The 27,100-nt window shown below is 62.6% G+C and overlaps 2 protein-coding genes and 1 long non-coding RNA gene across 12 annotated transcripts in view; all 3 read right to left on the bottom strand.

Moving 5' to 3' along the window:
* The window catches only part of LOC146422426 (neurexin-2-like), a 47,866-nt gene extending 37,592 nt beyond the window's left edge, over positions 1-10,274 (bottom strand). For 8 of the 10 annotated variants that reach the window (XM_085046281.1, XM_085046289.1, XM_085046287.1 and 5 more), the window contains exons 1-3: positions 8,501-10,274; positions 3,283-3,303; positions 469-498 (exon numbers count right to left, since the gene is read on the bottom strand). In XM_085046281.1, coding sequence (XP_084902407.1) covers positions 469-498; positions 3,283-3,303; positions 8,501-10,274 — 1,825 coding nt within the window. The remainder of the gene's footprint in view (positions 1-468; positions 499-3,282; positions 3,304-8,500) is intronic. The other 2 variants (XM_085046285.1, XM_085046284.1) reach the window with 2 other exon arrangements.
* Positions 10,275-15,032: 4,758 nt separating this feature from the next.
* On the bottom strand, positions 15,033-22,272 carry LOC146422425 (RAS guanyl-releasing protein 2-like). Its single transcript, XM_085046475.1, has 12 exons — positions 22,087-22,272; positions 21,182-21,355; positions 20,073-20,189; positions 19,439-19,723; positions 18,798-18,875; positions 17,260-17,373; positions 16,536-16,651; positions 16,138-16,273; positions 15,937-15,973; positions 15,409-15,582; positions 15,243-15,301; positions 15,033-15,085 (listed from the first exon to the last, which is right to left on the bottom strand). The coding sequence occupies exons 1-11, from the start codon at positions 22,165-22,167 to the stop codon at positions 15,246-15,248; spliced, it is 1,368 nt and encodes a 455-aa protein (XP_084902601.1). The 5' UTR covers positions 22,168-22,272; the 3' UTR covers positions 15,033-15,085; positions 15,243-15,245.
* Positions 22,273-22,615: 343 nt separating this feature from the next.
* Positions 22,616-27,096, bottom strand: LOC146422424 (uncharacterized). The gene is made up of 4 exons (XR_014848164.1): positions 26,990-27,096; positions 24,467-24,554; positions 23,125-23,727; positions 22,616-22,747 (listed from the first exon to the last, which is right to left on the bottom strand). It is a non-coding gene; the product is annotated as an uncharacterized LOC146422424 (long non-coding RNA).
* Between the last annotated feature and the right edge of the window lie 4 nt (positions 27,097-27,100).

Raw genomic sequence — 27,100 nt, 5'->3', positions numbered from 1 at the left:
CCCCCAAGTGTGCAAGGGGACACTCGGTCCTCGTGCAAGGACACCCCAAAGACCCCCCGACCCCTTTTTTGGGGGGATTAGACCCCCCAGGACCCCCTAATTTTGGGGGAGGAGTTTAGACCCCCCCAACCCCCTTTTTTGGGGGGTTTGAACCCCCCAGACCACCCCAATTTTGGGGGAGGGGTTTAGACCACTCCCCCCAGCCCCTCGTGCAAGGGGGTCGCAGCTCCCCTCCCCCCACCCCCCCTTGCACGAGGAGCCTCCCCCTCCCCCCTCCCCCTCCCCTCCCCCACCTCCCCTCCCCCCCCTTGTCCCCGAGCGAGGCGGCCGCCCCTCCCCCCCCGTGTCGCACGAGCCACAGACACGATGGGGGGAGGGGCGGGGATGGGGGGATGGGGGATGGGGGGAGGGGCGAGGATGATGATGATGATGATGGGGTGGGGGAGGGGCGCGAGGGCGCGTCTTTACCTTGGCCGGTGAGTCGCAGGTGGGCGGGACCTGGGGGAGGGGCAGAGGGGGAGGGGCGTGGGAAAATTGGGGGAGGGGAGGGGCGTGAGAACGAAAGCAAAAAATTGGCGGGAAAAAGGGGAATTTTTTTGGTGGAGAAATGGGGAAGTGGTGAAGAGGTGGAGGGGGAGGGGCTCGGGGGAGGGGGGGATAATAAATAAAAAGAAATAAAAATAAATGAAAGAATTTTAAAAAGAATAAATGAAAATAATGGGAGGGAATGAGAGGGAGGGGAATGAGAGAAATGGGGGGAAAAGGGGAAAAAAGGGAAAAAAAAGGAAAAAAGGGAAAAAAAGGAAAAAAAGGGAAAAAAAGGGAAAAAAGGGAAAAAAGGGAAAAGAGCAAAGAAAAAGAAAAAAGGAAAAAAAGGAAAAAAGGAAAAGAGGGAAAAAAAGGACAAAAAAGGAAAAAAAGGAAAAAAAGGGAAAAAAGGGAAAAAAGGGAAAAAAGGAAAAAAGGGGAAAAGAAGGGAAAAAATAGGAAAAAAAAGGAAAAAAGGGAAAAAAGGGGAAAACAGGAAAAAAGGGAAAAAAATGGAAAAAAGGGAAAAGAGAAAAAAAAGGAAAAAGGGGAAGAAAGGAAAAAAGAAAAAAGGGAAAAAAGGAAAAAAAAGCAAAAAAGGGAAAAAGAAAAAAAGGAAAAAAAAGTGGAAAAAAGGGAAAAAAGGGAAAAAAAGGGAAAAAAGGGAAAAAAAGGAAAAAAGGGAAAAAAAGGGAAAAAAGGGGAAAAAAAGGGAAAAAAGGGAAAAAAGGGAAAAAAGAAAAAAAGAAAAAAGAAAAAAGAAAAAAGGGAAAAAAGGGAAAAAAAGCAAAAAAGGGAAAAAGGAAAAAAAGGGAAAAAAAGGGGAAAAAAGGGGAAAAAAGGAAAAACAAAAAGAAAAAAAAAGGAAAAAAGGGGGAAAAAAAGGAAAAAAGGAAAAAAAGGAAAAAGGGAAAAAAAGGGAAAACAAAAAGGAAAAAAAAGGAAAAAAATTGGAAAAAAAAAAGGAAAAAAGGGGGAAAATGGGGAAAAAAGGAAAAAAAAGGAAAAAAGGAAAAAAAAAGGAATGAAGGGAAAGGAAGGAAAGGAGGGAAAAGAGGGAAAGGGATGAGGTGGGAAAAGGGAGGAAAAAAGAGGAAAAAAGTGAAAAGGGTCAAAGCGAGGGAGAGGAGGAAATTGATAAAAAAGTGGGGAAAAGAGATAAAATAAAAGGGGAAAAAATTGGGGAAATAAAAGTAATTTTTTAAAGGGAAAAAATATCCAAGTGGGGAAAATAAAGAAAAATAGTAACGAAGGGAAAAGGGGGAATGGAGGCGAAAAAATAACTCTGATATAAAAGGGAAATATTTAAAATGTTTATTGAATGCGGGAAAATGATTTTAAAAGGAAATAATAATTAAATACGAGGAGAAAGTGTTAAAGGAGAAAATTATTAAAACGGTGAAGATTAAAAAAAGGGAAATGGTGAAAAGGGAAATTAATTTTAAAAGGGGAAATACCTTGAAAAGTGGAAAATCAGTGAAAAAAGGGGAAAATAGTCAAAATCAAATCCCGACAAAAGGAAAAATGAGGAAATAAAAACTGTCAATGAAAAAGGAAAAAATAATCTAAAACTTATCAATGAAAAAAATCGAAAATAACGGGAAATAGAAAGGAAAAAAAAAAGGGGGGAAAAAAGGAAAAAAAGCAAAGGAAAAGCGGCAAAATGGGAAAAAAGAGGGAGGAAAATGGGGATGAGAGAGAAATCAATTAAAAAAGGTCAACGTAAAAAAAAAAAAAATAATAATAATAAAAAATCAGATTTTTTTCCAAAAAAAAAAAAAAAAAAAAAAAATTTAACCGAAAAACCCAAAATAACCGAAAAACCCAAAATGACCGAAAAGGCCCGAGCGGCCCCGGGGTGGGGGAGGGGCCCCGGGGTGGGGGAGGGGCCCCGGGGGGGGGGAGGGGCCCCGGGGTGGGGGAGGGGCCCCGGGGTGGGGGAGGGGCCCCGTCACAACTTAAACCTCCTTTAACTTGTGACGGCATCGGGCGATGCCGGGTGGGTGGGTGGGGGAGGATGGGGGGCGGGGACAAGAGCGAGGGGGAGGGGCCGCACCGCCCCTCCCCCGCCGCCTTCCGCGGGTTTTTCCCCAATTTTTTCCGATTTTTTTTTTTTTTATTTTAATTTTTTTGGGGAAAAGCCAGGGGGGTGTGGGGGAGGGGATGAGACACGGGGGGGGCGGGGCCGCCCCTGGCGCGGGGACCCTCCCCCCATCCCCCTCCCCCATCGCCCATCCCCCACCCCAGGACCCTCGGTTTAGGGGGGGACAAGCCCCGCCCATCGCGCTGGCCACGCCCCTTTTACCGCCACGCCCCCACAAGCCACGCCCCTTAGGGCTGAGCTCAGCCAATCCGGCTTAACCTCATTTGCGAGTCCCCGCCCCCTTCATTTGCATGGCGCCATCCCATTGGGCAGCGCGGAGGGGGTGACGTCATGGCCTGGCGCCTTGGCCACGCCCACTGGGTGAACGTCACGGGAGCCACGTGCTCTGCACGAGCGCCAAGCCACGCCCCTCTGATAGCTGATTTGCATAAACCACGCCCACCCTGAGCTGATTTGCATAAACCACGCCCCTCGTCGCGGCTGATTTGCCTAAAACAAGCCCCTCTTGTGGCTTATTTGCATAAACCGCGCCCCTCCCGCCCAGGCCACGCCCACCGGGCGTGTCGCGGTGTCGCAGGACACCTGCGGCAGGTGTGACACGGGGCTTTGCACGCTCACCCCTCCCCCCCAGCCCGCCCTTGCACACTCACCTTCCACCGCGGGTTCTTCCTCTGGGGGTCCCGGGGGGCAGCGGGGGGGAGGGGCAGAGGGGTTAGTGACATGGAGCCCCCCATCGGTGTCCCCAAATTCCCCACCTGTGTCACCAAATTCTCCATTTGTGTCCCCAAATCCCATATCTGTGTCCCCAACCCCCATCTGTGTCCCCAAACTTCATCTGTGTCCCCAAATCCCTCATTTGTGTCCCCAAACTTCATCTGTGTCCCCAAATCTCCCTCTGTGTCCCCCATCTGTGTCCCCAAACCCCACCTGTGTCCCCAAATCCATATCTGTGTCCCCAAATCCCCTCTGTGCCCCCAAATCCCACCTGTGTCCCCAAATCCATATCTGTGTCCCCAAATCCCATCTGTGTCCCCAAACCCCCCCCACGGTGTCACCCGGTGACCTCGGCTTGACCTTGGGGGAGGGGCGCGGTGGGGGAGGGGGGATTTGCACGCCCTGGTGGGATTTGCACACCCAGCCCGATATCCCTGGGGGGTTTGCACACCCCGAGGGGGGCTTTGCACACCCTGTGCACACCCGTGGGGACACCACAGGGACCATGGACCCCATAGGGCACCCCATAGGGACTCTGCACCCCATAGGGCACCCCATAGGGACTCTGCACCCCACAGCGTCCTTCCTGCACCCCATAGGGAACCCCACAGCACCCCATAGAGCACCCCGTAGGGTCCCTGCACCCCACAACACACCCTACAGGGACCGTGCACCCCATAGGGCACCCCATAGCGCCCTGCCTGCACCCCACAGGGAACCTGCACCCCATAAGGGACCCCACAGGGACTTTGCACCCCACAGCGCCCTGCCTGCACCCCACAGGACCCCATGGGGTTGGGTGGGTTGGGTTGGGTGGGGGGTGTGGGTGGGTTGTGGGGGTTGGGTTTTGCACCCCTTAGGGAACCCCACAGCACCCTATAGGGCACCCTATAGGGACCCTGCACCCCACAGCACACCCCACAGGGACTCTGCACCCCATAGGGCACCCCATAGCACCTTGCCTGCACCCCACAGGGCCTGGGCACCCCATAAGGCACCCTATAGGGACTCTGCACCCCACAGCGCCCTGCCTGCACCCCACAGGACCCCATAGGGCACCCTATAGGGACCCTGCGCCCCACAGGGCACCCCACAGCACCTTGCCTGCACCCTACAGGGCCTGGGCATCCCATAGGGCACCCCACAGGGTGGGTTGGGTTGGGGGTGGGGACCTTGCTGTACCCTACAGGGCCTGAGCACCCCATAGAGACTTTGCACCCCACAGCGCCTTTCCTGCACCCCACAGGCACCGTGAGCCCCATGGGGCACCCTATAGGGCACCCCACAGGGACCCTGCACCTCACAGCACACCCCACAGGGGCCCAGCACCCCATAGGGCACCCCACAGCACCCTATAGGGTCTGCACACCCCATAGCACACCCTATAGTGCCCTGCCTGCACCCCACAGGCACCATGGACCCCATAGGGCACCCTATAGGGACCCAGCACCCCATAGGGCACCCCACAGCACCTTGCCTGCACCCCACAGGGCCTGGGCACCCTATAGGACACCCCGCAGGGACTCTGCACCCCACAACACACCCCACAGGGACCCTGCACCCTATAGGGCACCCCATAGCGCTCTGCCTGCACCCTACAGGCACCATGGACCCCATAGGGCACCCCACGGGGCCCTTCCTGTGCCCCACAGGGCCTGGGCACCCCATAGGGCACCCCATAAAGACTTTGCACCCCACAGCGCCCTTCCTGCACCCCACAGGAACCCATAGGGCACCCTATAGGGACCCTGCACCCCACAGAGACCCTGCATCCCATAGGGCACCCCATAGCACCCTATAATGCACCCTATAGGGACCATGCACCCCACAGCACCCCACAACACCCTATAGGGCACCCTGTAGGGACCCTGCACCCCACAGCACACCCCACAGGGACCCTGCACCCCATAGGGCACCCCATAGCGCCCTGCCTGCACCCCACAGGGAACCTGCACCCCATAAGGGACCCTATAGGGACTCTGCACCCCACAGCGCCCTGCCTGCACCCCACGGGACCCCATAGGGCACCCTATAGGAACCCTGCACCCCACAACACACCCCACAGGGGCCCAGCACCCCATAGGGCACCCCACAGCACCCTCTAGGGTCTGCACACCCCATAGTGCCCTGCCTGCACCCCACAGGCACCGTGGACCCCATAGGGCACCCCACGGGGCCCTTCCTGCACCCCACAGGGCCTGGGCACCCCATAGGGCACCCCATAAAGACTTTACACCCCACAGCGCCCTTCCTGCACCCCACAGGAACCCATAGAGCACCCTATAGGGATCCTGCACCCCATAGGGTACCCTATAGGGACCCTGCACCCCACAGAGACCCTGCATCCCATAGGGCACCCCACAGCACCCTATAATGCATCCTATAGGGACCATGCACCCCATAGGGCACCCCACAACACCCCATAGGGCACCCTATAGGGACCCCGCACCCCACAGCACCCCACAACACCCTATAGGGCACCCCATAGGGGCTCTGCACCCCACAACACACCCTATAGGGGCCCAGCACCCCATAGGGCACCCCACAACACCCTATAGGGCACCCTATAGGCACCCCGCACCCCACAGCGCCCTGCCTACACCCCAAAGGCACCATGGACCCCATAGGACACCCCACAGGGACTCTGCACCCCACAGCGCCATTCCTGCAACCCACAGGACCCCATAGGGCACCCTATAGGGACCCTGCGCCCCACAACACACCCCACAGGGACCCTGCACCCCATAGGGCACCCCATAGTGCCCGTCCTGCACCCTACAGGGGCTCAGCACCCCATAGGGCACCCCACAGGGCCTGGGCACCCCATAGGGACTCTGCACCCCACAGGGGACCCCATAGGGCACCCCACAGCACCTTGCCTGTACCCTACAGGGCCTGAGCACCCCATAGAGACTTTGCACCCCACAGCGCCCTTCCTGCACCCCACAGGACCCCATAGGGCACCCTATAGGGACCCTGCGCCCCACAACACACCCTATAGGGACTCTGCACCCCATAGCGCACCCACAACACCCTATAGGGCACCCTATAGGCACCCTGTGCCCCACAGCACCCCACAGGACCCTATAGGGCACCCTATAGGCACCCCGCACCCCACAACACACCCTATAAGGACCCAGCACCCCATAGGGCACTCCACAACACCCCATAGGGCACCCTATAGGCACCCAGCACCCCATAGGGCACCCCAGGGTCTCCTCAGTCCCCTCCTTCCCCCCCACTCCCGTCCCCCTCAAGGACGCGGCGGGAGCATCCGGCAGCTCCGTGACAACCGTCGCCTGGGAGACAGGCCCGGGCGTCTCCATGGCAACGGGTACCCAGCCCCGGCGGCGCCATGGCAACGAGCCCTGGCAACGCGCCCGGAGGATGCTGTCGCCACGGTGACGCCGGCGGTTGTCCCCGGGTGTCGCGAGCGTGTGCGAGGGCGTGTTGGCACGAGGGCGTGGTGGCGCGAGAGACCCCCCCCGAGTGTCCCCCGGGGGTCCCCCAGGCCACGCCCAGGTGTCACTGTCACCCCAGGGTCACCCCGGCCACACGAGGGTGTGGAATCACACGAGGGCGTGCGAAGGGGTGGGGACAGGAGGGGACAGGAGGGAGTGTGAGGACAGCGGGGTGGGTAGACGTGGGGGAAGGGGGGTGACAGCGGGGGTGGGGCTGGGGGTGTCCCCAAATCCGCCGTGTGTCACTCGGCAGGGGGACTGCAAGCCACCCGTGTCACACGAGGACATACAGGGATGTGTGAAGGTGGGTGAGGACACAGGGTGTGAGGATGGGGGGACACAAGGACATGGAGGGACACCAGGACAGGCAGGGACACCAGGACAGGGAGGGACATGGAGGGACATGGAGGGACATGAGGACAGGGGGACACCAGGATGTGGAGGGACACCAGGACAGGGAGGGACACCAGGACATGGAAGGACATGGAAGGACATGGAGGGACATGAGGACAGGGGGACACCAGGTTGTGGAGGGATATGGACTTGGAGGGACATGGAGGGACATGGAGGCACATGGAGGGACATGGAGGGACATGGACAGGGGGACACTAGGACATGGAGGGACATGGAGGGACATGGAGGGACATGGAGGGACATGGAGGGACATGGAGGGACATGAGGACAGGGGGACACTAGGACATGGAGGGACATGGAGGGACATGGAGGGACATGGAGGGACATGGGGACACCAGGATGGGGAGGGACATGAGGACAGGCAGGGACAAGAGGACATGGAAGGACATGGAGGAACATGAGGACAGGGGGACACCAGGACATGGAAGGACATGGAGGGACATGAGGACAGGGGGACACCAGGATGTGGAGGGACAAGAGGACATGGAGGGACACCAGGACACGAGGAATGGCAGGAAGACACGAGGACAAAGGGTGACACGAGGACGTGTGACACCAGGAGGACACAAGGACCTGGAGAAGCACACGCGTGTGCAGCTGCGGTGATGGGAACGCCATGATGGTGTGAGGACACGGTGACACAAGGACACGAGGACAGAGGATGTGTGACACCAGGAGGACACGAGGACAGGGTGGAACTCAAGGACACGACAGCAGGAGGACACGGGGGGACACAGAACACCACGAGGGTGGAAAAACACGGGAACACCGTGACATGAGGACACGGTGACAATGACCAACACCACGAGGACATTGAACGCCGTGTGCCCAGTGCCACACGTGATGACATGAAGGAGGACACGTGAGTGGACACGAGGTCACACGAAGCCACGAAGACACAACGCCATGGAGGAACTCAAGGACAAAATGACATGAAATCATGGAGGAATAAAGAGTGACCAAAACACCACGAGGACATGGAGAGGGACAAGAACACAGTGACAAGACGACATGCAGCGACAAGAGGACACGAGGACATGGAGAAGCACGAAAGCAGGAGGACACCAAGGGATGGACAAACACAAAAGCCACCCAACTCAGTGCCACAAGGCCACGGAGAAAAAACAACCACGACGAGCGACATCTCCGCGGAGACACACAAGGTGACAACAGGACGACGTGCAGGGACTGAAAAGGACACCGCGACACGGAGCAACCCAAGGAGGTGACACTCCCGAGCCGCGCCCACCCCGACCCTCCCGTCCCCCTGCGCCCTCACCTTCCTCGCAGAAAGGCCCGCGGTGGCCGGTGCCGGCGCAGTCGCAGCGGGGCTCCCCACGGCGCAGGGTGCAGCGGCCGCCGTGGGCGCAGGGCGGGTGGTGGGCGCAGCGCTCCTCCCCGTCACCCCGGACCCCCTGGGCGCCCAGCAGCGCCGCCGGCGCGTCGCCCACCCGCAGGTCGGCCACCCACCCGCGGAACGGCGGCTCGTACTTGACGGTGCTGAGCGTCAGCGCCGAGAGCCGCACGTCGGGCGGGATGCCGCCCACGAACAGGTCGCTGGCCACGGCCATGTCGGGGCGCTTGGAGCGCACGGCGGCCGCCCGAGCCTCGCCGTCCACCGCCAGCGCGGCGTGCCGGGCGTGCCTGGTCAGCAGCACCGCGTGCCAGCGGCCGTCGCTGACCGGAGCCGGCGGCTCCAGCGTGGCGGGCTCGGCGCAGGCGATGGCGAAACGCAGCCGCAGCCTCCCCTCGGCCACCAGCAGCTCCAGGAAGTCGCAGTTGCCGCCGTCGTCCAGGTAGAGCAGCAGCGCCCGAGTCACGTTGGTCTTGAGGCGGAAGCTGAGCTGTCCCCCCGCGCCCGGAGCCCACCGCCCGTAGCGAGCCCACTGCCCCGGGGCGCCCCCGAACTCCAGCGCCGAGCCCCGGGCGCAGGGCAGCAGCAGGGACCCCAGCGTCATCAGCACCAAGCCCAGGCGGGCGCCCGAGGGGGCTCGGGCACACGGGCGGGGGGCTGGGGTGGCCCTGGTGGGCGCGGGGGGTGGGCGGCGCTCGGTCCCCAGGCGGGCGGCGCAGTGTCCCTTGGCCGGAGTGTCGCGGGGGGTCCCCAGGTCCGGAGGGCTGTGCTTGACCTTGGGGTCTGCGGGGCTGTGCTTGACCACGGGGGCTTGGTGGACCTTCCAGTCTGTGAGAGCCACGGGGGTTTGGTCAGCCAGGTGGTCCGTGGGGTCTCGGTTGGCCTTGGGGTCTCGGGGGTCCTTGGGAGCTCGGTGGACCCTCAGGTCTAAACACACCGCAGGGTCTTCACTGACCTTGGCCTCTACAGGGGCTGTGGGGCTTTGGGTGACCTCGGTGTTCTGGTCAGCCAGGGGGCCCTGGGTGACCTTGGGCTCTCGGGGGTCCTCAGAGGCCTGGGAGAGGGTGGCATCTTGGTGGCCCTTCAGGTCTAAGCGAGCCACGAAGCCCTGGTTGACCTTGGAGTCCAAGGAGACCACGGAGCTGCCGTTGATGTTGGGCTCTGGGTGGTCCTGGTGGTCCTGAGCGCCACCAGAACCTCGGCCGGCCACGGATTCCTGACAGACCTCCATCTCCAGCTGGTCCTGGGTGGCCACAGAGCCCAGGTGGGTCACCTGGCTGACCTGAGCCTCTAGGTGCTCCTGGGAGATCTTGGAGTCCAACAGCACCACGGAGCCACCATCAGCACCGGGCTTGGGGTGGTCCTGGAGGTCCTGGTTGCCCACGAAGCTTTGGTTGGCCACAGAGCCCAGGTGGGCTTCGGTCTGCAGGTGGTCTTGGAAGCCCAGGTGGGCTTCGGTCTGCAGGTGGTCCTGGGAGCCCAGGTGGGCCTTAGTCTCTCGGTGGTCCTGGCTGACCGCAGAGGTCCAGCTGGCCATGGAGCCCGTGGTGGCCACAGAGCCCGGCTGGGCTTTAGCCTCTTGGTGGCCCTCAGAGCCTTGAGTGACCACGGAGCCGTAGTGGGCCTCGGGGCCCAGGTGGGCTTTAGTCTCTTGGTGGCCGGCGGGCGCCGGGTGTCCCTCAGCGGCCGGACAGGTCATGGTGCCTGGGCGGGTTTGGGGGGCCCTGGGGGGGCCCTGGGGGGGCCCGGCCACCCCCGTCCTCTCACAGCCACATGGGTGGCCCCAGCGGGCGGCGACAGCCTGGCCGGGGGGTCCGGAGGCACCTGGGTGGGGGGACAGAGAGTCAGGGGGGCTCTGGAAGGAGGGGGGGGAGGTGACAGCTTGGGGGGGGTGGGGGATGGGCGATCCCCCCCCCCAACCTTCGTTATCATCACGTTAATTAACCCCGTGATGGGGGGGGGGGAAGGGGGGGGTCGGTCACCGCGGCAACCCGGGGCTGGCATTATGCAAATGAGCCCCCCGGGTTATTTATAACCCCCCCCCCCCGTTGGCTAATGGGGCTCATTAACATGCGGCGCATAATTAGCCAATCACGTTAACTGCTGCACCTGCAAGGGGGGGGGGGAGTGACAGCGACCCCCACCTTGTCACCACCCCACACCTCCATCCTGCGGGGGGGCCAGGGTGGGAAGAACCCCCCAGAGACCCCCAGAGACCCCCAGAGACCCCCCAGAGACCCCCAGAGACCCCCAGGTGTCCTCGGCCTGCCCTTCCTCCCCCGGGGGGTCGTTAATTAATTAATTAATTATCGATCGCTGATGGTTGATAAGGGGGGGGGGGGCGGACGGGTGACCACCCTGGGAGGGGGCTGTGGGGGGTGGAGAGACCCCCAGACAGCGGGGACACCCCGGGAGGGGTCTGGGGGGTCTATAGGGGGTCTATAGGGGGTCTGGGGGGGTCTATAGGGGGTCTATAGGGGGTCTATAGGGGGGTCCCCCCCCCCAGCCCTCTGAGCCCCCCGAGGGGCGCTGGGCGGGGGAGGGGGGGCTAGGGTTGGGGGAGGGGCAATGGCCACCCGTGTCTCCCCCCTCAGTGTCCCCCGCGGTCGCCTGAAGGTCACGGGGAGGTGACATCCCCCGGGGGGAGAGGGGGGGGGCAGGGAGGAGACCCCCAAATGTGGGGAACTCCCCACCCCTCCCCCCTCGGGGGGCACCCCAGAACTCCCCCCCACCTCGCACAGGTGACACGCACACGGACACGCCCTTGCACACGCGTGTGCCCCCCGAGGGTGAGCGACACCACCTTGCACACCTGAGCGCACACCTGTCCGCCCCCACCCGCCTTGCACACTCACCCCCCCTCTGCCACACTCCCCCCCCAGGTGCCGCAGGTGTGCTCAGGTGTGCAACCCTTGCACGCTCACCTGTACACACCCACTCACCCAGCACAGGTGTGCAACCCTTGCACGCTCACCTGCACACACACACCCACCCAGCTCAGGTGTGCAACCCTTGCACGCTCACCTGCACACCCCCCCAGGTGCGTGTCACCCCTGAACACCCACCTGTGCACCCCGGCGCGGCCCGAACGCCCCTTGCACACGCGTGTGCAAGCCGGGTTTGCACACACACCCCCAAAAAAACCCCCAAAAAACCCCCAAAAACCCCCCAAACCCCCAAAACCCCAAAAAACCCCCAAAACCCCCAAAAAACCCCCAAAAACCCCCAAAACCCCCAAAACCCCCAAAAACCCCCAAAACCCCCAAAACCCCAAAACCCCCAAAAAACCCCAAACCCCCAAAAACCCCAAAACCCCAAAACCCCAAAACCCCCAAAAGATCCCCAAAACCCCCCAAAAAACCCCCAAAAACTCGTGCGCGCCCACACCCGCCTTGCACACTCGTGTGCACCCCTTGCACGCCTCCCGAACCCCCAAAATCTCTCACACTCGTGTGCGCCCCTTGCACGCTCGTGTGCACCCCAAAATCGGAACCCAAACCCCCAAATCCGCGTGCACCCCTTGCACGCTCACCCCGCCTTTGCACGCTCGGGTGAACACCCCAAAAACACGCTCAGGCGGTCGTGCGCGGGGGTCTGAGCACCCCAAAAGTGCTTCACACCCCAAAACTGATCACACACCCCAAAAGTGCTTCACACGCCCCAAAAACTGCTCACACGCCCTAAAAGGTCTTCACGCACCCCAAAAGTGCTCACGCTCCCCAAAACTGCTCACACCCCAAAACTGCTCACACCCCAAAACTGCTCACACCCCAAAAGTGCTTCACACACCCCAAAAACTGATCACACACCCCAAAAACTGCTCACACACCCCAAAAGTGCTTCACACCCCAAAAGTGCTCACACACCCCAAAAACTGCTCACACACCCCAAAACTGCTCACACACCCCAAAACTGCTCACACACCCCAAAAACTGCTCACACACCCCAAAACTGCTTCACACCCCAAAACCGCTCACACACCCCAAAAACACACTCAGGCGCTCGTGCGCGGGGTCCGGAGCACCCCAAAAGTGCTCACACACCCCAAAAGTGCTCAAACCCCAAAACCGCTCACACACCCCAAAAGTGTTTCACACACCCCAAAACTGCTCACACACCCCAAAACTGCTCACACCCCAAAACTGCTCACACACCCCAAAACTGCTCACACACCCCAAAAACTGATCACACCCCAAAACTGCTCACACACCCCAAAACTGCTCCCACACCCCCTTGCACGCCCGCTTGCCCCCATTTGCACACTCCCCCCTTCCCCTGCACCCCAAAACCGGGCGCGCCTCCCTTGCACACTCGTTCGCGCCCCAAAAGCGCGCACACGCGCGCACCCCAAAAAAAGGCACCCCAAAAACCGCTCGCGCACCCACGCGCTCCCCCCCCTTGCACGCCCACCCGGCACGCCTTGCACACCCCGCGGCTTGCACGCTCATCCCACCCCACCCCGCACACGCGTGTGCCCCCCGGCGCCCCCCCAAACCCCCAAAATCCGCTCCCCCCCCCCGATTTGCACGCTGAGCTCACACGCGTGTGACAGCGCCCGTGGGGCAGGGCCCGGAGCACACGCGTGTGCAGCACGCCCAGCGCAGGCCCGGCGGCCCGGGGGGGGTTTTGGGGGGGTTTTGGGGGGGTTTTTGGGGGGGTCAGGATGAGCCCCCCCCGCAGTGGGGGAGGGGAGGGAGGAGGTCCCCAAATCTCGCGGCGGAAGGGGGGGGAGGGGGCGATGCGGCCCCCAGACCCTGCAGTGGGGGAGGGGGCGATGCGGGTGGGGTGGGTGGGGGGTCCCGGTCGTTCTGAGCCCCCCCAAAACCCCTCCTGGCTATGGGGGGAGGGGGAGGATGAGACCCTCCGGTCACCCCCAATCCCGCATTTCCCCCCCCCCCCCAAAATCCCCTCCCTCCTCATCCTCCCCCCCTTTCCGGACCCTCATCATCCTCCCCTCCCCCCCCTTATCCCCACCCCACATCCCCCACCCTGCTCCCCCGGATTCCCCAAATCCCCCCGCATCCTCCCCACCCCATCTCCGCTCACCCCTCCCCTCCCGCGACCCCCGCGACCCCCAAAACCCCCAAACCCCCCGGTGTGTCCCCCCCAAATCTCCGGTACCTGCCCCGGGCGGTCCCGGCCGCGGCCCCGCTCCCGCCGCTCCCGCCGCTCCCGCAGCCCCGCCCGCCCCGGGCACGCGCACGGCTCCGGAGCGGCGCGCGCCCGAACCCTCCCCCCTCCCCATCCTCAACCCCCCCCCGGTATCCTCCCCGCAACCCCCCCAATCGCCCCCTCCCCTCGAAAAATCCCCAGTCTTTATTAAGGGTAGCGGTAACCCCCACCCCTGGCGTCAGCCCCCCCGCAACGGCGCGGCGACCCCCATGGAACCCCCGGGGTCGTGCCCCATAGAGAACCAAAAACCCCAAAAACCCCCAAAACACCAAAAACCCCATGGAGACCCCCGGGCGGGTCACGGCTGCCCCATGGAGACCTCCGGGGGGTTGTGTCCCATAGAGACCCCCAAAAACCCCAAAAAACCCCAAAATCCCAAAACCCCCAAAAAAACCAAAACCCCACGGAGACCATGGAGACCCCGGGGGGTTGTGCCATAGAGGACCCAAAACCCCAAAACCCCCAAAAAAACCCCAAAAACCTCCCAAAAAACCCCAAGAAACCCCAAAAACCCCCACGGAGACCACAGGGAGACCATGGAGACCCCGGGGGGGGTCACGGCTGCCCCACAGAGACCCCCGAGGGGGTTGTGCCCCACGGAGACCCCAAAAAACCCCAAAAAACTCCAAACCTCCCCCACGGAGACCATGGAGACCCCCGGGGGGGTTGTGCCGCATAGAGACCCCCAAAAAACCCCTAAAAGCCCCCCAAAAAACCCCAAAACCCCCCAAAAAAACCCCAAAAACCCCCCACGGAGACCATGGAGACCCCCGAGGGGGTTCTGCCCCATAGAGACCCCCAATAAACCCCAAAACCCCCCCAAAAAAACCCAAAAAAACCCCAAAAACCCACCACGGGAAGCTCCCCGGAGGGTCTCGCGGCTGCCCTATAACGACCCCCCCGGGGGTCTCCCGGCTGCCCCATAAATACCCCATAGGACCCCCAAAACTGCCCCTATAGAAACCCCCAAAAGCCCCCACTCCCCTCCTCAGCCCCTCTGCCCCATCGGGGGCTCATTACAGCTAATTAGCGGCAGCTAATGAGGGGCTCGAACAGCCCCCCCCCCGCCCCGCTGCTGCCCCCCCGGCACAGGAGGACCCCTCCCCAAATTCCCCTGATCCCCCCCGAGTGATCCCCCGGATGGACAGATGGACAGATGGACAAATGGACAAGGAGTTTTTATTCTCGTTTTTATTTGTCCGAAGTGGCCGGAATGCCAAAAATGACCCCCCAAGAGGGGGTCCGAGGGGTCTGAGCCCCCCCAAACCCACCCCAAAATCCGGGGGGTGAGGGTGGTCGAGGTCAGGGGGGGTCAGGGGGGTCGCAGCATCGGGAACCCTGTGGAAAATTTGGGGAAGGGGTGTCAATGTGAGACCCCAATATCCACGACCCCAAATTTGGGGGGACACAGGTGAGCGACCCCCCAAATTCTGGGGGACCACCCCACCCGAGACCCCCAATTTGGGGGTCCCGAGCCCCCCCCAGGCCTCGTTACCTGTCACAGGTGGGTGTCAAAAACTCCATCCTCCAAATCCTGCACCTCCTCGGGGGGCTCTGGGGGTCATTTTTGGGGTCATTTTTGGGGTCATTTTTGGGGTCGTCCGGTCACCTTGGGGTCACCTCAATTGGGGTCCCGAGGGGGGAAAATTTGGGGGTCTCACCTGAGGGGCGCAGCGATGACCGGCGGGGCCAGGGCAGGGAGAGGCTGAAGGAGCGGGGTCGAGTTTTGGGGGTCGCGGGGGGGTCCGGGGGGGCTGCGGCGACGCTCTGGGCGCGGCGGCGACATTCGGGGCGCAGCCGCTCGCGACAGGCGATGTGACAGCGGAGGCCACACCCTGGGGGGGGGCAGGGGGACCCCTTAAACCTAGAGACCCCCCAAAACCCAGAGACCCCCTAAAACCAGCGCACCCCGCCGGACCCAACTGCCCCAGCCAGCCCAACCCAGAGACCCCCCAAAACCGCCCTCCAGAGACCCCAACGGACCACCAGGACCCCACGCCAGAGACCCCAACCAGAGACCCCAACCAGGACCCCCTGACCCAGGCCCCCAAAACCCAGAGACCCCCTAAAACCACTCGTAACCCCCCCGCGGCACCCTGAGACCCCCCAAAACCGCCCCCCAGAGCCCCCTAAAACCCAGAGCCCCCCAAAACCCAGAGACCCCCCAAAACCGCCCCCTCCCCACTCACCGCTGCACTCCAGCCCATCCTTGTGCAGACCCCAAATCTGGGGGGGGGGGAGCGAGGGGTCAGGGGGGGTCCAGGGCGGACCCCCCACCCCCCCGGAGGGTTCAGATTTTTGGGGGGCTTATGGGGGTCTCCAAGTCCCCAGTTGTGCTCAGTGTTTTTGGGGGGATTTGGGGGGATTTAGGGGGGTCTCGGGGGTCTCACCAGTTTCCCGCAGGTCTCGCAGGACCCCGCGCGAAGCCCCCGAAGCCCCCGGAAATTATGGGGGGGTCCCGGGGGGGGTCCTTGGCTGCAGCGCAGGAAATAATCCAAAACCTCCCCCCGGCTGAGCCCCCCGTCCCTGGGGGGACACGGAGGGGGTTAAGGGGGTCGCAGGAAGGTCACGGGGAGGGGGAGGGGAGCAGGGGTCACAGAGGGGTCAGTGGGGTCCAAATTTTGGGGGTCTCTGGGGGGGTTCCGTGTCCAGCTCCCCCAGGGGGGATTTGGGGGTCCTGGTGCGGTTTGGGGGGGTTTGGGGGTCCCTGAGGGGTTTGGGGGGGCTCAGGGGGTCTCGGGGGGTCTCAGGAGGGTTTGGGGGGTCTCGGGGGTCTCGGGGGTCTCACATGTCGGTGTCCAGCTCGCCCAGGGGGGGCAGGTGGGGGAAGTTTTCGCGCACGATCCCAAATTCCTCCACCGAGATCCTCCCGTCCCCGTCCACGTCGAAGTTCCTGAAAATGGACTGAAGACCCCCAAACCCCCAAAAAATGTCACCCCAGACACCCCCGGACCCCCAAAATGCCACCTCGGACCCCCAAAATGCCTCCTTGGACCCTCAAAATGCCACCCTAGACAGCCCCGGACCCCCAAAATGCCACCCCGGACCCCTTCCAGGCACCCCCGGACCCCCAAAATGCCACCTCGGACCCCCAAAATGCCTCCTTGGACCCTCAAAATGCCACGCGGACCCCCAAATGCCACCCCAGACACCCCTGGACCCCCAAAATGACACCTCGGACCCCCAAAATGCCACCCCAGACCCCAAAATGCCTCCTCGGACCCCCAAAATCCGCCACACCCTTCCAGACACCCCCGGATCCCCAAAATGCCTCCTCGGATCCCCAAAATTCCACGCCCAGACCCCTTCCAGACAGCCCCGGACCCCCAAAATTCCACCCCAGACACCCCCAAACCCACCTGGAATACCCCAAACCCCCTCAGGACCCCTAAAACCCCCAAACTCTCCCCACGCACCTCCCCTCACCCCTCCATTCCTCCACCTCCCCACCTCCCCAGGGACCCCCCAACCCCCCCGAACTCCCCCAAAATCACCCCCACGCCCCCCCAAACCTCCACGAGCTGCTCCAGGCGGGGTCGCAGCCCCTCGGGGTCAGGCCGGGGGGGCTCGGGGAGCTCCCAGCTCTCGGGGGGGAGGGCGGGGGGCAATTCCGGGGGGGGTCCGGGCTGGGGGGAGAGAGGGGAGGGGGCGTTGGGGGGTGGGGTGAGACCCCCGGTGCACACTCAGCCCGAATTTCCCTCCCTTTGCACACTCACACCGCGTTTCCACCCCTTGCACACTCACCCTGAATTTCCCTCTTTGCACACTCGCCTCGTCTCTTTCTCACTCGCCCCCCTCAATTCACACTCGCCCCCATTCCACACTCGCCCCCATCCCTTCTTGCACACTCACCCCTTTTCCACACTCAGCCCCCCATTCTCCTCCACATTTTCCTCGCCCCCATCCCCTCTTGCACACTCAGCTCCACACTCACCCCATTTCTCCTCGTCCCCCTTTTCCACACTCGCCCCTTTTCCACACTCACCCCCTTTCCTCACTCGCCCCCATATTTCTCACTCCCCTTTTCCACACTGCCATCCCCTCTTGCACACTCATCCCCCTTTTCCACACTCAGCCCCCTTTCCACACTCCCTTTTCCACTCAGCCCCCATTCCTCCTCGCCCCCAACATTTCTCACTCGCCCCCTTTTCCACACTCGCCCCCCCTTTTCCACACTCGCCCCCCCTTTTCACACTCGCCCTCCACATTTCTCACTCGCCCCCTTTTCCACACTCACCTTCCCTTTCCCACACTCGCCCCATCCCCTCTTGCACACTTGCCCCCCCTTTTTGCACACTCGCCCCCCAACATTCCACACTCAGCCCCCCTTCCCACACTCGCCCCCCACATTTCTCACTCGCCCCGTTTTCTACCCTCACCCCATCCCCTCTTGCACACTCGCCCCCCCTTTTCCACACTCAGCCCCCCATTCCACACTGCCCCCACATTTCTCCTCGCCTTTCCCACTCGCCCTCCCTTTTCCACACTCGCCCCCTTTCCCACCCTCACCTTCCCTTCCCCACACTCGCCCCCATCCCCTTTTCCACACTCACCCCACATTTCTCACTCGCCCCCATCCTCTTGCACACTCGCCTCCCCCTTTCCACACTCGCCCCCACATTTCTCACTCGCCCCGTTTTCACCCTACCCCATCCTCTCTTGCACACTCGCCCCCCACACTCACCCCACATTTCTCACTCGTCCCCTTTTCCCACTCGCCCCCTTTCCTCCTCCCCCACATTTCTCACTGCCCTTTTCCCTCAACTCCTTTTCCACACTCGCCCCCTTTCCCACACTCGCCCCCCTTTCCTCACTCGCCCCCACATTTCTCACTCGCCCCCCATTTCCACTCGCCCCCACATTTCTCACTCGCCCCCATTCCTCTTGCACTCATCCCCTTTCCACACTCACCCCATCCCTCTTGCACACTCACCCCCTTTTCCACCTCAGCCCCCTTCCCACTCCCCCTCATTTCCCACCCCCCCTCCCCACACTCGCCCCCCGGTCGCCCCCCATCGCCCCCCATCTCCCCCCATCTCCTCATCCTCACGGGGGCGCTCTCGCGCGGCTCGCGCTGCAGCGACATCTGGTGGAGCTGCTCCTCGCTGGGCCCGAGCGCCAGCGACACCTGGCGGACACCGCGGGAACTGCAGGGGGGCGTCCCGAGGGGGTCCCGGGGGGATTTGGGGGGATTTGGGGTCGAGGCTTAGAGGTTTTCGGGGGTCCGGAGAGAGCGGGAGGTGGGATTTTGGGGACAGCCGGGGGGTGCGGATGGGTTTGGGGGTGTGTGGGGGGTTTGGGGTGTGGGGGCTTCAGGCAGGTTTGGTGTTCAGGTGGGTTTTGGGGGGGTTTGGGGGGAGTTTGGGGGGTCAAGTAGGGGTCCCACAGGAGGAAGAATCAGGGGGTTCCAGGGGGTGTTTTGAGGGGGTCGAGGGAGGGGTTTGGAGTGGTTTTGGGGTCTTATCTCCAGCAGGTAAAGCAGATTGGGGTAGGGGTGGTGGGGTGTTGTGGTGTTTGGGGTGGTGTTTGTGGGTTGGGGGGGTTTGGGTGGTTTTGGGGTCTCACTCCAGCAGGTAAAGCAATTGGGGTAGGGGGTCCCGGGGGGTGTTTGGGGGTCCCGGGGTCCCGAGGGGTGTTTGGGGGTCCCGGGAGGGGTCAGGGTGGGAGTTTGGGGTGGTTTTGGGGTCTCACCTCCAGCAGCCGGAGCAGGTCGGGGTGGGGGGTCCCGGGGGGTCCCTGCTCGCGCCCCGCCAGCAGCACCCCTTGCAGGGCGAAGCGCGCCCGCAGTTTATTGGGGTGGGGGCGTCCCGGACCCCCCCAGTCGGGCAGCGCAGCCTCCAGCGACACCAGGTCCCGCAGGTGGACCCCCAGCGCCGGCACACGGAAGCCCCCCGAGCCCCCCGCGCCCCCCAGCAGCGCTCGGTAGCCCCGGTAGTTGCCCCCCGAGCCCACCGCCTCGGCCAGCTGTGCCCACAGCTGGAGGGGGGGGATTGGGGGGCGAGGGGGTCGCGGGAGGGGACAGAGGGGTGACACGAGGACGGGGAGAGACACGGGAAGGACATTTTAGAATGGAGCAAACTCTCCCGGTTTCCCCCCGAAACACCTCAAGGACCCTCCCGGGACCCCCGTGTGTTCCCCAGGACCCCCCAGAACACCCCAAGACCCCCCAAAACACCCCCCCGTGCCCCCAGGAACGCCCCCAGCACATCCCCAAGACCCCCCTATGCCCCACCGAGACCCGACAAAACCCGCGGGTGACCCCACAACCCCTTTCTACCCCTCCGCGTGCCCCTCGCGGACCCCCAGGTGCCCCCAGGACCCCCACCTGGATGAGGGGGGGGGTCAGCAGCGCCAGGGTCCGGCGCAGGCGCGCGATGGAGCCATGGCCGAGCCCCCCGACCACCGCCAGGAGGGAGTTGAAGTTGCGGAGCTCCAGGAGGCTCTGGGGGAGGTAGAGGAGGCAGGGGGGCGTTACTGGGGGGCAGCTGGGGGGCAGGGGGGCGTTACTGGGGGGCAGGAGGATGGGGGAGGGTTGTGGGGCATCGGGTCAGGTCTGTGGGTCGTGGGGTCGGCGCTGTGGGTTTGAGGGTCAGTCCCGTGGGTCATCCCCGGGTGTCACCTGGGCCAGGTGTAGGCATTGCCCCAGGTCTGTGGGTCAGTGCTATGGGTTTGTGGGACTGATCTGTGGGTCAGGGGGTCAGTTCAGGTCTATGGGTCAGTTCCGTGGGTCAGGGGTCAGTTCTGTGGGTCATCCCCGTGTCTCACCTGTGCCAGGTGTAGGCACTGTCCCAGCTCTATGGGTCAGAGGTCAGAGCTATGGATCTATAGGCCAGATCTATGGGTCAGGGGTCAGTCCCGTGGGTCAGTCCCGTGGGTCAGGGGTCAGTCCCGTGGGTCAGGGTCAGTCCCGTGGGTCAGGGGTCAGTTCCGTGGGTCAGTCCCGTGGGTGTTGTTTGTGGGTGTGGTTGGTTATGGGTCAGGAGTCAGTCCCGTGGGTCAGGGTCAGTCCCGGGGCTCAGTCCCGTGGGTCAATCCCGTGGGTCACCCCCGTGTCTCACCTGTGCCAGGTACAGGCACTGCCCCAGGTCTATAGGTCAGAGGTCAGACCTATGGATCTATAGGACCGATCTATGGGTCAGGGGTCAGTCCCGTGGGTCAGGGTCAGTTCCGTGGGTCAGGGGTCAATCCCGTGGGTCAATCCCGTGGGTCACCCCCGTGGGTCAGGGGTCAATCCCGTGGGTCAGGGTCAGTCTCGTGGGTGAATCCCGTGGGTCAGGGGTCAGTCCCGTGGGTCAATCCCATGGGTCAGGGTCAATCCCGTGGGTCAGGGTTCACCCCCGTGGGTCAATCCCATGGGTCAGGGGTCATTCCCGTGGGTCAGGGGTCAGTCCCGTGGGTCAGGGCTCACCCCCGTGGGTCACCCCCGCGTCTCACCTGCGCCAGGTGCACGCACTGCCCCAGCGCCGCCGCTCTCTGCGCGGCCGCCAGGGGGCGCAGCACGCGCAGCTGCACCCAGCGCGAGATGCCGTTGGACAGCGCCACCAGGCGGCGGAGCGCGGCAGAGCTCTCGGTGCCAGCCGAGCGCGCGAAGGCGCGGATGTCGCGCAGCTGCGGGGACAGCGAGGGGACATCGGGGTCGTGGGGGGGTCACAGAGCCGCAGGGACACGGGGGGGACACGGAGCGGCGTGGAGGGCGGGTGGGTGGAGCCCGGGGGAGGGGCTGCGCGGGGGTGTCGCGCAGGTGTTTTGCGGGGGTGTGTCGCGCGGGTTGTCACCCCGCAGGTGTCGCACGGAGTGTCGCACGGAGTGTCGCGCGCAAGGGTGTCACGGAGGTGTGTCGCTCGCGGGTGTCGCGCAGGCGGCGCGTGAAGTGTCACACGCGGGTGTCCTCCACGCATAGGTGTCCCCCGGTGTCCTCAGGTGTCCCCCAGATGTTCCCAGGTGTCCCCCAGATGTCCCCAGGTGTCCCTCAGGTGCCTCCAAGTGTCTCCAGGTGTTGCGCAGGTGTCCCCAGGTGTCCCCCAGACGCCCCCAGATGTCCCCCAGGTGTTCCCCAGATGACCCCAGGTGTCCCCAGGTGTTTCCCAGGTGTCGCCAAGATGTCCCCAGGTGTCCCCTAGGTGTCCCCAAGATGTCCCCAGGTGTCCCCCGGTGTCCCCCTGGTGCCCTCAAGTGTCCCCAGGTGTCGCACAGGTGCCCCCAGGTACCCGCAGGTGTCCTCCAGGTGTCTCCCAGATGTCCCCCACGTGTCCCCAGGTGTCCCCAGATGTCCCCCACGTGTCCCCAGGTGTCCCCAGATGTCCCCCAGGTGTCCCCAGGTGTCCCCAGGTGCCACTCACGCGCAGCCGGGCGAAGCCGCGGTGCTCCAGGTGCGTCAGCAGCAGCGCCAGCTCCGGTGGCTCCAGCGGCTCCAGCAGCATCGAGAACCGCGAGCGGGGAGGGGGCGCGACCACCCCCCCGGGACCCCCCGAGGGACCCCCCGAGGGACCCCCCGAGGGGACACCGCCATTGTCACCTTCGGCGTCGTCATCGCGCGAAGGGACAGGCCGTGAATTTTTGCGATGTCCGTGAACCCCCGATGTGCGGCCCCAGTGCCCCACGCATTGTGTCCCTCTGAGTGTCCCCAATGTCCCTGAGCCCCCGCCCCCATTGTCCCCAGCGCCCCCCATTGTCCCCAAGTGTCCCCCGATGTCCCTGAGCCCTCCCATTGTCCCCAAACACCCCCCCGATGTCCCTCAGCCCCCCCAATGCCCCCCAGCGCCCCCATTGGTGTCCCCTAATTGTCCCCAACCAAACGCCCCCAAGCCCCCCCCTGCCCCCATTGTCCCCAAGTGTCCCCCGATGTCCCTGAGCCCCCCCCGCGCCCCCCACTCCACCTACAGGCTCTCCAGACCCAGGGGGGTCTCCTCGTCGCCCCCCAGCGCCTCCCCCAATTCCCGCAGCGCCCCCAAAACCTGGGGGTCTCCCGAGAGCTCCCGCGGGAAAGCTCGGACCCAATACCTGGGGGGAGAAGGGGAAAAGGGGGGCTCAGGGGCGACCCCAAAAACCTGGGGGGTCCCCAGGGGTCCCCGAGGGGTCTTCAGGAAGGGTTTGGAGGGATTTTGGGGTCGCCAAAGGGGGTCCGGGGGGGTTTGGGGCATCCCGGGAGAGATTTTTGGGGGTCCCGAGATGATTTGGGGGATCCCGAGGGTTTCTCGGAGGTTCCCAGGTGGAGTTTTGGGGTCTCGGGGAGGATTTTGGGGTCCCGGGGAGGTTTTTAGGGGTCCACGGGGTGGGTTTTGGGGGTCCTCGGGGTGGGTTTTGGGGTCCCGGGGAGGTTTTTGGGGGTCCCGGAGAGGTTTTTGGGGGTCCTCGGGGTGGGTTTTGGGGTCACTCACCGGACCAAGTGGGCGATCTTGAGGCGCAGGGAGGGACCCTCGGCCGAACCCCCCGATTCCTGCAGCGTGGGGGGCGTCAAGGAGCTTGCAGGGAGATTTTGGGGGGTCCTTGGGGTTTTGGGGGTTTCTGGAAGGTTCAGGGGAGGATCCCGAGGGGGTTTTGGGGGATTTTCGGGGAAGTTCCCAAGGTTAAAGGATCAATAATCTCAGCCTGGGAAAGATGCCAGGGATGGGATTTTGGGGGAAATCCCGAGAGGTTTGGGGTTCCCGCAGGATTTGGGGGGTCCTTGGGGTTTTGGGGGCTTCTGGAAGGTTCTGGGGAGGATCCCGAGGGGGTTTTGGGGGATTCCCGGCGAGGTTCCCAAGGTTAAAGGTGCCAGGGGTGGGATTTTGGGGGAAATCCCGAGAGTTTTGGGGTTCCAGCAGGATTTAGGGGTTCCGGCGGGTTTTGGGGGGTCGCGGGGAGTTTTGGGGGGTCGCGGCGATGTCCCCAAGGATATAGGGTCAGCAGCTTCCCGGCCACCTCGGCCTGGGGGAGATACCAGGGATGCGTCGCCAGGAAGAGTCGGACGAGTTGAGGATCTCGAACTTTCCCCTGAGCGTCTGGGGGGGCAGGAGGGTCACCCCAAAAATCTCCGGGACCCCCAGACATCCCCCGGGACCCCTAAAATCCCACCTGAACCCCCCAAAACACCAAGCCGTCACCTATAGAGTTTTTAAGGCTTCAGGGACATCCCGGAGTTCAAAGCAACCCTTTAAACCCCCAAAATCCTCCAAATTCTCCAAATTTCTCCAAATCCCCCAAATTTCTCCAAACCCCCCAAATTCTCCAAATCCTCCAAATCCCCCCAATTCCTCCCAAAACCCCCAAACCCCCCCAAACCCCCAAAACCCCCAAAACCCTCCAAACCCCCCAAATTCCTCCAAATTCCCCAAACCTCCCAAACCCCCAAAATCCCCCAAATCTCCAAATCCCCCAAATTCCTCCAAATTTCCCAACCCCCCCAAATCCCCCAACCCCCAAATTTCTCCAAATTCCCCAAACTCCCAATCCCCAAATCTCCCAAATCCCCAAATTCCTCCAAATTTCCCAACCCCCCCCAATCCCCCAAACCTCCCAAATCTCCCAAATCCCCAAACCCCTCCAAAACCCCCAAACCCTCCAAATCCTCCCAAACCCCCCCAAACTCCATCCCTCCCCAAACCTCAGAAAACCCAAAACCTCAGAATCCCCCAAATCCAGGGGGAGGTCCCCAAATCCCCCTAGTTCTCCCAAACCCCAAAACCCCCCAAAAACCCCACGAAGCCCCCCAAAGCCCCCCCAAAATGGGGACCCCCCCACCGAAAGCGTCGACGCAGCCCCGCAGGAGCTCATCCAGGGTGGGCGCTTCGTCCAGATCCAGCGAGCAGCTCATGGTGAGACCCCAAAACTGGGGGGGTCAAGGGTGGGCTCAGCACCGGGATCACCCCAAAACACAGCCGGGGGGTCTCCGTGTCCTGAGGGTCTCTTAAGGGGTGGTTTTGGGGGGTTTTGGGGTTTGGGAGGGTCGGGGGATCCCAATTTGGGGGTCCCCATGTCCTGAGGGTTCCTTAAGGGGTGGTTTTGGGGGGTTGGTTGGGGTTTGGGAGGGTCGGGGAATCCCCATTTGGGGTCCCTTAAGGGGTGGTTTGGGGGTTTGGGGGGGTCTGGGGTTTGGAGGATCCTAATTTGGGGGTCTCCATGTTCTGAGGGTCCCTTAAGGGGTGGTTTTGGGGGTTTTGGGTTGGGAGGTCGGGGATCTAATTTGGGGGGTCGCCGTGTCCTGAGGGTCCTTTAGGGTGGTTTTGGGGGGTTTGGGAGGTTTGTGGGGTGGGTCGGGGATCCCAATTTGGGGGTCCTGAGGGTCGTGAGGGTCCCTTAGGGGTGGTTTTGGGGGATTTGGGTGGGTCTGGGAGGGTCGGGGATCCCAATTTGGAGTTCCTTAAGGGGTGGTTTGGGGTTTGGAGGGTCTGGGGGTTTGGCAGGATCTAATTTGGGGGTCCTCATGTCCTGAGGGTCCTTCAAGGGTGGTTTTGGGGGTCTGGGGTTTAGGAGATCCCAATTTGGGGGTCCTGAGGGTTCCTTAAGGTGTGGTTTGGGGGTTTGGAGGGTCTGGGGTTTGGGAGGATCCTAATTTGGGGGTCTCCATGTTCTGGTCCCTTGGGGTGGTTTTGGGGTCTGGGGGTTTGGGGGATCCCAATTTGGGGTCGCCGTGTCCTGAGGGTCCCTTAAGGGGTGGTTTGGGGGGTTTTGGGGTCTGGGAGGGTCGGGATCCCAATTTGGGGGTCCCCATGTCCTGAGGTCCTTTAAGGGATGGTTTTGGGGTTTGGGGGTTTGGGGTCGGGGGATCCCAATTTGGGGGTCCTGAGGGTCCCTCAAGGGGTGGTTTTGGGGTTTTGGGGGGTTTGGGGGTCAGGGTCCAATTTGGGGGTCCCGTGTCCTGAGGGTCCTTTAGGGATGGTTTTGGGGGGTTTGGGGTTTGGGAGGTCGGGGGATCCTAATTTGGGGGTCCTCGTGTCCTGAGTGTCCTTTAAGGGGTCGTTTTGGGGGATTTGGTGGGGTCTGGGAGAGTCGGGGGGTCCCAATTTGGGGGTCCCCATGTCCTGAGAGTCCTTTAAGGGGTGGTTTTGGGGGGTTTGGGAGGGTCGGGGGATCCCAATTTGGGGGTCCCCATGTCCCAGACAGTTCTGTTTTGGGGGGAATTTGGGGATTTCCAGTTTTGGGGGGTCTTGGGGGGGATATCCCCTAAATTTGGGGTGCCCTGGGGGGTCGCAGAGGCGCCGATTTGGGGGATTTCTGCCTTTGGGGGTCTCGGTTTTGGGGTCTCCCTCGGATCGCACGATTTTGGGGTGCTGGCAGGGGGGTCCCCAAACCCCCCCGACCCCCCCCGACCCCCCAAATTTGCCCCCCCGGGGTGCTGCACGCCCCGATAAGGAGGCGCTTCCTGAGCCACAGTTCCGGAGCTGGGGAGGGACACGGAACTGGGAGAGACTGGGAGAGACTGGGAGAGACTGGGAGCGACTGGGGATACTGGGAGATACTGGGAGAGACTGGGGGATAGTGGGGGATACTGGGAGAGACTGGGAGCGACTGGGAGATACTGGGAGCGACTGGGGGATACTGGGGGATACTGGGAGAGACTGGGGAATACTGGGAGAGACTGGGAGCTACAGGGGAGCACTGGGGGATACTGGGGGACTGGGGGGCTGGGGAGCACTGGGGGATACTGGAGAGACTGGGAGCTACTGGGGAGCACTGGGAGAGACTGGGGGATACTAGAGACTGAGCACTGGGGATACTGGGAGAGACTTGGGGGTACTGGGAGGTACTGGGAGAGACTGAGGGGGACTGGGAGAGACTGGGAGAGACTGGGGAGCACTGGGGGGGACTGGGGGATACTGGGAGAGACTGGGGGATACTGGGAGATACTGGGAGCTACTGGGATATACTGGGAGATACTGGGGGAGACTGGGAGATACTGGGCTAGACTGGCAGATACTGGAAACGACTGGGGGATAGTGGGAGAGACTGGGAGCCACTGGGGGATACTGGGAGCGACTGGGGGGGTCTGGGAGCGACTGGGAAGCACTGGGAGAGACTGGGGGATACTGGGAGCACTGGGACCGCGGCACCCCCGGCATGAGGGGAACTGGGAGCACTGGGAATGCGGAGCGCTGGAGAAACTGGGAGCAACTGGGAGCATCCCGGCAAACTGGGAACACTGGGAGCACTGGGAAAGGGGCTTTGGGGAGACACTCGGGGGTCCCTCACTCCCCCAACTCCTCGCTGCGATCCCCCCCAGACCCCAAAAATCCCCAAAAACCCCCCCGAGACCCCCCAAAAAACCTGCTCCGGCGGCCGCGGCGGTGGCGGGGAGGACACGGCGAGGGGCGGAGCCGGAATTTTGGGGGGTCCGGGGGGGGTTTTTGGGGTGCCCCGGGGGAGGAGAGGGGCGCG

This window comes from Lichenostomus cassidix, unplaced genomic scaffold (assembly GCF_008360975.1).
Source record: "Lichenostomus cassidix isolate B80296 unplaced genomic scaffold, HeHo_3.0 HiC_scaffold_40, whole genome shotgun sequence".
In the NCBI taxonomy this organism is placed as follows: domain Eukaryota; kingdom Metazoa; phylum Chordata; class Aves; order Passeriformes; family Meliphagidae; genus Lichenostomus; species Lichenostomus cassidix.
This window is presented reverse-complemented; position numbering and strand designations above follow the sequence as displayed.